The following is a 12,461-nucleotide window of genomic DNA, read 5'->3' on the forward strand; positions in this document are numbered from 1 at the left end:
ACAGTACAGTTCTGGTATAATGTATGTCTGGTATAATGTCCCTAACGACATTCTAATAAAGTCTATTTCCTATTTTTTGTCTAATTTGATATAAAGGATGGGTTGCTATATCTTGTAAGTGTTCTGTAAAATAAAGTGCAGAGGAAGAGAAGATGGGCAGTAAGGATAAGAAAGAGGTGCTGGAAAGTAAAATTGGTAGTGAGAGGAGAGGAAAGGTGCGAGTCGAGCCTGAAGATGGATGTTCCATCACTCCAGCAGCGTCCAGCATTTTCCCCCTTTTGGGTGTGAATGTGCCTCATTTAAATTGGGCGATCTTGGAACGGACTGTCACTTTCTCAACAGCTCCTTCCATTCATTTTCAGCCAATATAAATGAACTGCACATAGATTTCCATATGCTTGATTCCTTTGGATGGGACTGACTGCAGCTCTGCCTAATTTCCTGTGAAGTCCAAAGCTCTGATTTCCCTTAAAAGTCTATTAAACTGGATTTTGGGCAACTTTGATCAAGAGGAAGGGCGTACATGCAGTTTTTCAAGTTTATTATGCTCTGTGACAGTTTGCCAAGACTAACATTAAATATGTGTTGCCAATAATGATCTCAGTCCACTTAATTCAGAGAAACAGATCGGGTCAACACCTGACTGTCCCTCACACCTATCCATGGTAGAGTGTTTGCTGCAGTTCCATTGATGCAGGTGTTGGTGTTATTGACACAGGTGTTGCTCACATAAAACATAAAAAGGATGCTTAAACCTTTTTTTTTTTTACTTCACTGTGCAATTATGTTTGTCACTCAGGGTGTATCTCAACATGTGTCTCTTTCAGCTCTGAAAACGGGGAGGCTGAGCTGCGATTGGATGTGCCAGACTCGATCACCACCTGGGTGACAGAAGCTGTTGGCCTGTCAGAGGAAAAGGGGCTGGGCTTAGCAAAGAGAGCGGAGCTTCGTACCTTCAAGCCATTCTTTGTTGACTTCACATTGCCCTACAGCTTAATCAGAGGGGAGCAGACCAAAGTTCCCCTCACGGTCTACAACTACCTGCCAACCTGCGCCGAGGTAAGATGACGAATTAGAGGGCAGATGAGAGAAAACACAGAGCAGTTGCTTTTACACAGTACAAACTTCACACTCTTCATCTCAACCATATTTCTAAGGATGCCAAGGGTACCCCCTGTTTACAGGCTTAGAGCTTAAAGGGCCATAGCTCATTATTGTTGATTATTGTTGTTAGCCTTTTTCCAAAGGATGGTTTGAAAATCAGTGCAAAGGATTTCAGGGTATCTGCAGGGATGACAGACCCAGATCACACATGTGTGACGGTGGGAATCTGCAATACCAGAGTGAATGGTGGACATCCATCTTCCACAAGCAGCTGAAACTTGTTTGTTGTGCCATCAGCCAAGAATTTCTGAGTCTGATTTTAGTTTTGTTGGTCGTCTCAGACTGTGTTGAGGGTTAAGATGTATCAACATCATATTCTATTTATTCCAGCAATGTTTATTGTGTCAAATCTTTCCCTTGACTAATGTTGGAAAGCATATTGTGTTGCCATGACAACTGGCAACCTTGTCATGTAGCTGCAATTGCATATTAAATAGTTTTTTTTAATAGGGTGATTTTATATTTGTTGCTTTTTTTCTTCTGTTTTGATTTGTTTGAAAACATTACATGGCAAATTGTGAAACATGGGGTGCAATAATAAATCATTCCAGGCCATATTCTCTACTGATTTGACTAGTATGGTGGCAAAACAGGTATTAAATTACATTATAGGCGTTAATAAAGCTGGAGTAGGTGGTTTATTTTTAGTGTCATTAGGTAACAGTTCCATAATAATCCTTAAGCGTAATGTAATTAAAGTGATCTATGAGAAAAGTGGTCTGCTCCTTCTCTTGGCTCTTTTTTCAGGCTTTAGAAAATCTAGCCTGTGACAGGAGACTTTGGTCAATTGCAGGTCGGCAAGATAGTTGATTGTCTCATTCCCAAAACGTATTTCATGACCTGTGAATTAGACTGAACAAACAATTACCTGTCTCCAAAATTGCTTCCTGTACCTTTAAAATGGTCTTAAAAGGTCTTAAATTTAACTCAAGTAACATCTAGCCACGATATTCGTGACTTACTGGTCAGGCTCCTCACGGTTGTTGCTGATAACTTCATACGTATATATCAGAGAAGACACATTGAAGTCTGCACCCTTCCTCGCCCAATAGTGTGGGTTAGCATTTACAAGAAAAGGAAATTGCTAAACAAACATATAACAGCAAAACAATATTCTTTAATATCAAGAATCAGTCTCAAACTCAGCATGCTGATTTTCATAGTGTAATGACATGAGTAAATAACAGACGCTTTACAACGAAGTAGTAAAATCGGGTCTGTTGTTTCATAAATACTGTATATTACAAACTTGTGTCAGAGGGCTTTACAATCTGAACAATGTACCACACACTCTATCCTCAGCTTCAGACAAAGTGCACAAGTGTTTAAAGAGAGGACTGTGGATCACAGAGAGGACACAAAGCATCTTCCAGGTGCTGGAAAACATGATGTGCTTCACAGGTGTTGGGCTAAAACATGCAGACCACTGTGATGGTTTCTGCATTTAGCAGAACCGGTGTGATGTCAAAACAATGTGATAAATGAGACTTGTTGTGGAATAACTGCAGGTAGGTAGGCCCAGGGGCACTGAGGGATTGGAAGGAAGTGCAGGTTTGTAATGTGGAGATATGAGATTATCCCAGAAGTATGTTTTAGTGCTCACTTTGAATAGCCCTCTAAGCTCCGTCTTGGCCTTAAATGGGTCCATCCTGCGCTCCACTCCGATGACATCATGATGTTTGCAGATGAGCCTGTTAAATGGCCTGTGCGTGTGCTGCCCTGATGTCATGTTAGGTGAATATGCAAACCAGCGTGGCCCTTCCTTTGATGTCCACCCCGGCAACATGTGATTCCTATATTTTCTGCTCAGTTATTTACGACTTGTGGCGTGTGGATAAAGAACAGTTAAAAGATCCCTCTGCATCACTCTGTGAAAATTGGACGATGAGTGGAACTTAATCCTTCAGGGAGCTCGAGAAGCATGAGTCAGTCAGCATGGAAAATTCACAATGTGATTTAAAAATTCTCCCTCGCTTTCGGAGCTTTGAGGAGAACACGCTATATGAGGGAGGAGCGTGCCGGCAGAGATGATGTCATTGTGGCCTGTCAGAGGAGATCAATAGCCTCTGATTTGTCTCTTCCTCTCCTCTCCTCTCCTCTTCCTCTGACAGGTTCATGTTAAAGTCTCAGTTCCGAAAGGCATCAAGTTTGTTGGCCACCCTGGAAAACACCACCTTACCAGGAAGAAATGTGTCGCTCCTGGAGAGGCTACACCTACATCTATCGTTCTTTCTTTCACCGAACTGGGGACAGCAAACATCACAGGTACCACAGGATAAACCAGATTAATAACATTCATGTCAAGCAATATACCGCTTGATTTCCATGATTTCAAATTCTTTCACACACAGGTTAGTAGTTTCAACATCATCTTGTTCCTAAAAGACTTTTTCTATTTAGGGGACAGTTCACCCCCAAATCAAAAATATATATTTTTCCTCTGGCCTGTAGTGTTATTTGTCCATCTAGATAGTTTTGGTGTGAGTTGCCAAGTTTTGGAGATATTGGCCATGAAGATCTCTGGCCTCTCTCAAATACAATGGAACTAGATGACAAAAACAAAAAGATCTTCTTGTGAACAGTTTCATGTAGGGCTGTCGCAGTGACAACATTTCCCGTTGTTAGGTGGACTTGACAGTGTGGTATGCAGCATTAGTGCCGTTCTTTGTTTGTTTTTTGAAAATTACTTTATTTATGATGAATGAAATAACTTGGTTCAGTAATGCTAAGTGTAACATCATCTGCAGCTCTCACCTCACTGCCCAGTGGGTCTGATCAAGCTAGCTGCTGGGTGCCAGGCATAGTTATCAAAGGTTGCAGTTTGACCATGTCTTTTTCATGCAGAGCAATTTTCTTAACTTCAGGACATCTATGAGGTAAATTTTCATACAGCAGCAACACACAAACACACACACACACACACAGGCAACAAGGATGACAGAGGAAATGCAGCTGGCTTTGGTACAGCAACACAGCTAGCACAGCTCATGCCGCAGTTTTAACTTTCACAAAAGCACCATGAAAAAACATTTACCTGTTCAAAACTACTATTCTAGTTATTTTGTTGACTTCAAATGAGGCAAAACGTCGCTCAGTCCTTCCTTGAGCCCTTTACTGGCCCTCATATTGCTTGTCAAATATTTTGATAGATTTTGTCATCACCTACGGTTGTGCTTGTCAGTAGTGTGGAATTTCAAAATTACAGTTATTGCAGCAGCCCTTGTTTCACGTACGGTATATATTCAAGAGAAGGCAAACATCTCTGTGTTCGATATCTCGAAAACTTGGCAACTCACACCAAAACAATCTAAAATGTTTAGTAGAACCAGAGGCCAGAGGAAAAATCTGTATTTTACATGTATTTTTATTTATTTTTTTTATTTTGGGATGAACTGTTTCTTTCAGAGACATTCGCTTTATGTCATAATGTCATAGAGCAAATTCAAGTTAGTTGGCAAGTTATCAGACATTTCCTTACCATTTGCAACACTTGAGAAATTAATTTACTCCAAGCATGCATTTTCACTGTTGGCCAGTGTAATAGATAAAATGAACAGTTGTGTTACAGTAAATCATAGCAACAAAGGAACTTTTTATTTACTTTAAGACATAAAGCAGTGATAAAACCCTGCAACAGTTAAGGATCAACTCTTTTTATGTCCTGCATTCCCGGTTGCATGATAAGAAAGGAGGCTGGCTCAGCCTTTGTTTTCAAAGTACACTTTTGAGTTTTAATGCTCATGTAAACAATTCAGATTAGATTAGAAATAGTGTTACTTGAATTCTCAAGTGGCGTAGCACTTGAAAAAAAAAAAAAACAGCGGCCTTTCAGTAGGACGTCAGTGCCCTCCAGTGTGATGCCTCACAAAAAGGCAAGCCTTTGACTTAGGAGAACTCTGCTGGCCAAGGAGCTGAGCTGTGTGTGATCTGGTCACCCACCCAGAGTTACAAACAGTCCCCTCCAGAGCACATGTGAGAACAAAGCAGGCCAGCAGTGGGGGAGCAACCAGAGCTGTGCTGTGACACTCAGTGGCATGTTGATGAGTTTGCAGGTCACTGGCGGTCAATGGGCCCCCCATGGCCCCACTCCTAGTCCCCTGGCCCCTTGTGTTTCCCTCTCAGTACACACACACAAAGAGACGCCACTGGCACAGGGCCACATTTCCAACGTGCTCCCCAGCAAGAGAACTGGGAGTCCTCTTACAGACATGTTTGTCCTGTGTAACGTATGTTGATGTCCACAATGACAGTAGAGATACGGCCTTATCCAGGTAACAGTGATTTTTGACTTCACAAACACATTTTGATGTTTTCCTCAAATCACTTGACACTTTGCCAACATTATTATGACATATGTATTTTCATTAGTTCCCCCATGACCATTGAGTTATAAATGCTTCAGTTGAATGAGCCTCAATAACTAGATTAGCAAAGGTTTGGAAAACACTAAATTTTAGGTAATGTTTCAAGGTTAGAAAATAGGCTTGAATTCAAATTTACTCCTTTGATTTTCATCATGATCGGGTGTTGCATCTACACAATGCCGCATTTAAACAGAAATGGTTTAATATTTAAAATGAAACTATGCACTTGTCACAGTTGTGTGTCTCCTGGCATCAAAACATACACCTAAGTTAACATGAACAGCTGATAAAATTAAAAAAAGCGATAACATGTAATGATTGCTGTAAGTATAGAGGAATTCTGTAAGCTTTATTTTTCACAGTTGCATATACGGTAATAATTAAGATGCGATGCTTAAGAGTCTGGAAATTTTTGGTTTAGGTAAATGAATGGTGATGCTGAACAAGAGAAGTGTGCGGGATCTTCTTTTGTTTTCACAAGACTGAAGTGGCATTTTCTGACACACCTGTATTTGAGATGGTTGGTTAGACAACTGTCTCCTTTGAACAAATGGTTTAGGTAGCTTTTAGCACGGAGAGCAATCTTGTCCTTCCTCAGCCCTAGTGCTCCCAGCCCAACTATTAGCATTATATTTAATAACACAAACAGCATATAGACGTGGATAATAACTTAAATAAAACTGTAAAAAAAAAAAAAAAACAACAAAAAAACTGTTGTGTCTTTGGAGAGCAATGCCATTTTCACATGTTGTTCAGGTTCTTTCGAGAACCAGCGACTAGCTTTGGGTGACATTCCACAGTCCCTTTAGACGACCAAGCTTGGGTTGATATTCTGCCGTGATATAATTTAAATAATTAAATCTGCTTCTCTTCTGTTCTGCCCTGATAGCTCGTGCTATTGCCTACAGTGAACCAAGCTGCTGCTCAGATGGACTGCAGACAGGCAAAATAAGCAACGACGTGGACGAAAGAAGGACTCCAATTGGCCTGGACTATGTCCGCAGGACTGTCCAGGTGGAGGTAAGAGGGCTAAAATTGATCAATCACTTGACTGAGAAGACTTTCTTTATATATTGTATTAATACAAACAGTTTTGTTGAGATATATGTATTTTTTGTAATTTATCTGACTAATGTCTCTGACTTTCTTGTTTCTGTGGTTCTTTCTCACGCTCTCCTTGTAGCCAGAAGGTCTGCCCAGAGAATACACCTACAGTGTCTTCTTCTGTCCCAATGGTCAGTACAGATATGTGTTCCTGATATCATATAAGTTTAAGAATTTTCCCAGAAACCATTGGGAGATTGTGGTTTTCCTGCTGTATCTCCAGCATCTCCCTAATCTCATCTTTTTAACTGGTTTATGCATAATGTCTGTACTAGTACACTGTCAATACTGAATATTTTATTAAAAAGTGCCTGAGTATATTTATTTTTTCTATTCCCAGAGAGAATCCACATTTCCACCCCCAACAAGTATGAGTATCAGTATGTGAAGAAGCCGGCAAGGATGAACCAGTTCCAGGTGGCAGTCAAGACCCACAATGATGCCCATTTTGCCCTCTCTGCCAGCCCTCATGACAGTGCAGAGATGATTGAGATTGTACTTGGGGGTAGACAAAACACTCGCTCCTGGATCTCCGTTGGCAAGATGGGCGAGCCCCTGGTCAGTGCCGCCACGCCAGGCATCCTCTCCTGGGACGAGTTCCGCAGCTTCTGGATCAGTTGGAAGGGAGGTGTGGTACAGGTAAGGAGATAAATGAACTGTAGTAGAAAATACTGTTCTGTAATATACTTTGAGAAAACATCTAATGCTTTGGATATACAACTTCCATTTCCAGTACTGAGGCTCTAGTGTGTCAGTTGTTGCATGAATATATGAGGGCCCAACTGATACTGGATTGAGGCCAATGCTGATACTTGAGAGTAAAATATTCAGATATCAATATGTCAGCTGATCTTACAATAATCATTCAAATCTGCTTATCTTGTGACACACTGACAAAGATGTGCCAAAGTGACAAAGATATATAATGGAAGCAGCATACTTTACAGTTTAACACTTCACTTTATTGTTCAAAATGACATCAGGTGACTGAAACAGTAAACTTTCATTGGCCAATTGGCTGTTATAGAGACTAGCAGCAACACCCAGTGTTCCTAGTCAACCCAAGTGGATGATCCTCCAATTAGTCTAAACAAACCTGCATTAGGGGAACAAGCAGGCACAACCAAACAGACCAGAGGGCTGACCCAATGGGATCCGCAGCAGCCGTCAAAATACAACGATGAAGTCATGTAAAAAGTAAATAGTAAGACTAGTAAATAACAAACTGCCACTGGTCTCCACTCTCCTTCAAACTTGGCATCAGAATCCTGTGATGTAGCTGAATTGAACAAGGGTAAAGAGGCAGTAAGGACAAAAAAATAACAGTACATCACCACACAAATGCACAGGACAACACATCTGCCAAAGACTAATGTAAAATGCTAGCAAACAAATGACTCACAAGACAAGAGACAACTTAATGTGGATCAATTTATTACAAAAGGCTAAATTATTACTAAACAAAAAAGGAGGAGCCCATACTTGGCACATATCGGACAACATGTATGCCAGTAACAATATAGATCAATATAGCTGTGATAGGCCAATATTGACCTAATCTATTGTGATAGATTGGCAACAACTGATCGACTCTTGAGATTGTAGAATGATAAAATATCCTGCACCAACAAGTGCAACAGATTAGTGTTCAGATCATAGGTGGATGCTTCGGACACAAAGAGAACAGAGTGAAAGAGACTCAGCAGGCCATGGGGTCTGTGTGTTAGGAGGACTGGCGCCACTTTTACTGGCGTGCCTTCCCGTAAGGTCACGCTTAACAGGCTGATGTCACTGAGGACACTCCATGGCCTGGTGCTCGCATGGCACTCTCTGGCTGGCACACTGCTCCCCAGGCCCAGCATTAGCCTCACTCCAGAGCCTGCAAATCTCAGCCCAATAGGATTCATTTATTTTGCTGGGGGGTGGGGGGGGGGGGGGGGCAGTGGCATTTTGGGCAGGATGAGCTGTGGGCCTCGGCCTTGCATGGTCTTTGGTTTAATGTGATTACGCAATGAAACTCTAGTACTAGAGAGGAAATGTGCTCTATGTGGGTCTGTTTGTATGTTTGTGATTGTGTGTGGGAGGTGAATGAATCACACTGGCATCTCTGACACTTGGCAGACGGACATTGTTGGAGCTCAGAGGGAGTAAAAAGAGCACCAGTTGCTTTCACTGAATTTATAATGTTCTCCTGTTGACTGCTATTTATTTGTGTACTATTTTGTTTGTGTTTTAATCCTTACAGGAAGCAGTTGTAGTACAACCAACGAATATTACATGACAGATGGACTTTTAATCATAAATGTGTATTCCTCAGAAAGTGTTTGCCTTCAGACTGTCTGCATTTTTCTCTTCAGGTCGGCCATGGTTTGCATCCATCCAATGAATCGGTGATCCTCCAGTGGGCAGTGGCCAATGGGCAATTCTCTGCACAGGTTTGACTCTTTTATGGCATTTATATGCTGGGCTAGTCCAATTATCTTTGGAAACCATTTAAAAAATAATTTGTTTGTTCACCCAGGTTCGTCACATAGGCTTCTCGACAGGCTGGGGATCAGTTGGGGAGTTTAAGATCTGGAGGAAGGAAGATTCTGATGAGAACCACAATGAAGCCTTCACTCTGGGGGTCCCACACAACATGGTGCCTGGATCTGAGAGGGCTACTGCATATATGATTGGTAAACGTTTTTATATGCATGCATATATGTATTATTGCGTTTAGGAAACTTTCACTCATCTGTTATTTCCATTATGCTCCTGTCTACATCCTTTAAGGATGTTTGGATTATTTTAACTGGGGTTGCATGAGGTACTTATTGATAATCAGTGTATTACCTACAATAGATGATGGTCGGTACGGTCCAGTTGGGGGAGGCAGCAGGAGTAGAGTGTATGAAGCTAAGCAGTATATTGCTGTGGACCAGGGTGGCATCAAAATAATTTGCATTCACTTAAAAAAAAGAGAATAACTTTACCTCCCAGAACATAGGGAGTTACTGGTCTACTGCTGCCTCGATCAGTTAGTTCGATTGCGTTATTGTGTGACTTTGGTGTTTTAAGAGGTTTTTTTTTATTACAGGTCACACAATAACACAAACAAACAGATCGAGGCAGTGGTAGATCAGCAACTCTCTTCTTCTGTTGCTTCTCCTAACTGGGTGCATGGCGACCAGCATCTAATATGGCAACGCCTGCAAGCTAGTTCAGGCAGACAGCTCGAGCTGCATTGCCAATCACACGTGACATACCTCACTCTAGATAGTACATACCAAATGCACCCTTCCAATCTGGCGGCCTATTTAAACCGCTTAACCTCCCATTTCCCCCTCTGCCCCGCACAGTGTCGCTGCCTGCTCTTTTTACCCCACCTTCACCCCAGCATCCAACTGTAGGCTCCGACTGGGGGTTTTCAAGAATTTGCTCATCTTAAAATAATCCAAACTATCCCTTTGAAGTATTAGCTTAAATCAGTAAAGATTGCATTTCAGTGAAACTAAAATACGTTTTGCACTGTGAGTCAATATTCTGTATATGTGTGTCTGTTTGTATATGTGTGCACCTGTATCAGGGGATGTGATGGGGCCGACTCTTAATAATCTGGACAAGCTGTTGCGGCTGCCCTTTGGATGTGGAGAGCAGAACATGATCCACTTTGCTCCCAACGTCTTTGTTCTCAAGTACCTGCAGAAGACCAGGCAGCTGAGCCCCGAGGTTGAGAATGAAGCCACTGACTACCTGCTGCAAGGTAAAGAAACTGCTACCCAACTACAGTCTGGTTTTCATAACACGATGCATCCTTAGACCAAACTGTTAATGCAAGTTTACCCCAGTGGGGTAAGATGGCCTCGTTGCTAAGCTTTAAAAACACTGTCCCTCGCGTTATTCCTCCTTTGTATTTTTGTAAAAAGTTTTACATGTATGGGTCAGAAAATATAGATCTCTGCTTTTTACGATTTACAGTTTACATGTCCTGTAAAATGTTTAAATAACAAAGCTTTTTGGAAGAAGCTGACTATCAGGAGTACCAAGAGCTCTTAATTCATAAAAACCTTTATGCTGGAATCCCTATTCTGGACAAACCCAAATCAGAGATTCAATATAAGACACTGAGATGAAGGATCGCCTTCGTTATCACAGATTCCACCTGTCTGGACTACTGGTCAGATAACTGATGATGATGTTTATCCAAAGATGGGCTGCATTCCCAAAATGCTGTTGACCTACCTCCAATTACCTTGCAGCTGTTTAAGCAGAGGAAACAAAAGTGCCAATTACCCTTTCAGAGTGTGTCGTGAATCTCAACAAGTCAAATCCCTTCTGGCTCAGGAGACTGTGAGCAAAGTGACTTAATGCTGAGCGGAAGGAATGTTTTCTAATTGTTGGCACATTGAACGTTGTTGTTGGGTTTTCTGGGAACTATTGGAGTGAAATTTACCTTGGATAAAGGTTTTTGTTTGTGGAACTGTTGATTTCTTGACAGAGGAGGCCTGGCTGGCACTTAATACTTTGGCTCAAGGATTGGAACATGAAGCTGGATGTTGTTACACAGATTTACCCAGACCAAACTTTTCTCCACCTCCTCTGTTTGCTCCTCTTGCCCTTGCAAAGACTCAGTAACTCACTAGACATTTTTTTAGCATGCTATACCAGGGACAGGCGATCCTGTAGATGTAAGTTGTGCGCAAGCCCTTGACAGGTTGCAAAGAATTATTCTCATCATACTGATAACTAGAAATGACATGGAGGCTGAACTTGAGCTGGCAGAATACACTGCTTTTTTTTTAGAATTAGGTGGAGGGGCACTTGGAGAGCAAAGAACACTGGGACCAATAGTCCAGTCTGCTATGATATGTAAATCTGCAAGCACAACCAAAATATACAGCACTGTGCAAAAGTTTTAGGCAGGTGTGAAGAAATGCTGTTCAATATTTGGTGTGACCAGCTTTTGCCTTCAAAACAGTATCAGTTCTTCTAGGTGCATTTGCACAAAGTCAGGGATTTTGTAGGATCATAGTCAGGTGTATGATTAACCAATTATACCAAATAGGTGCTAATGATCATCAATTTCATATGTAAGTTGAAACACAGTCATTAACTGGAACAGAAACAGCTGTGTAGGAGGCTTAACGCTGGGTGAGAAACAGTCAAACTCTGCTAAGAGGGTGAGGTTGTGGAATACAGTTTCATGCCACAGGTCAAACACCACGACAGGACTGAGCACAGTAACAAGTAGTAGTAGTAGTTCTACTGCATCAGCAAGGTCTCAGGCAAAGATTTCAAAGTAGACTGGGGGTTCATGATGTGCTGTTCAAGGTCTTTTGAAGAAGCACAAAGAAACAAGCAACACTGAGGAGTACAGATGCAGCGGTCGGACAAGGAAACTTAGTGCAGCAGATGAAAGACACATTATGCTTCCCTTCCAAATCAGAAGATGTCCAGCAGTGCCATCAGCTCAGAACTAGCAGAAACCAGTAGGACCCAGGCACACCCATCTACTATCTGGAGTAGTCTGGCCAGAAGTGCTCTTCATGGAAGAGCTGCAGCCAAAAAGTCATTGCTCCAACATGGAAACAAGGCCAAGTGACTCAGCTACGCACGAAAACAGAGGAACTGGGGCGCAGAAAAATGGCAGCAGGTGCTCTGGACTGATGAGTCAAAATTTGAAATATTTGACTGTAGCAGAAGATAGTTTGTTCACTGAAGGGCTGGAGAGCAGTACAACAACGAGTGTCTGCAGGCAACAGTGAAGTATGGTGGAGGTTCTTTGCAAGTTTGGGGCTGTATTTCTGTAAATGGAGTTGGGGATTTGGTCAGGATTAATGGTGTCCT

The 12,461-nt window shown here is 41.8% G+C and overlaps 1 protein-coding gene across 2 annotated transcripts in view; it reads left to right on the forward strand.

Moving 5' to 3' along the window:
* Nucleotides 1–12,461, forward strand: part of cpamd8 (C3 and PZP like alpha-2-macroglobulin domain containing 8) — a 61,962-nt gene that overhangs the window by 16,301 nt on the left and 33,200 nt on the right. For both annotated transcript variants that reach the window (XM_084723062.1, XM_084723061.1), the window contains exons 20-27: nt 828–1,059; nt 3,276–3,429; nt 6,418–6,548; nt 6,712–6,763; nt 6,973–7,271; nt 8,990–9,067; nt 9,154–9,310; nt 10,201–10,377. In XM_084723062.1, coding sequence (XP_084579188.1) covers nt 828–1,059; nt 3,276–3,429; nt 6,418–6,548; nt 6,712–6,763; nt 6,973–7,271; nt 8,990–9,067; nt 9,154–9,310; nt 10,201–10,377 — 1,280 coding nt within the window. The remainder of the gene's footprint in view (nt 1–827; nt 1,060–3,275; nt 3,430–6,417; nt 6,549–6,711; nt 6,764–6,972; nt 7,272–8,989; nt 9,068–9,153; nt 9,311–10,200; nt 10,378–12,461) is intronic.

The sequence above is a fragment of the Lutjanus erythropterus genome, chromosome 7 (assembly GCF_056507025.1).
Source record: "Lutjanus erythropterus isolate fLutEry1 chromosome 7, fLutEry1.hap2, whole genome shotgun sequence".
Lineage (NCBI taxonomy): Eukaryota > Metazoa > Chordata > Actinopteri > Lutjaniformes > Lutjanidae > Lutjanus > Lutjanus erythropterus.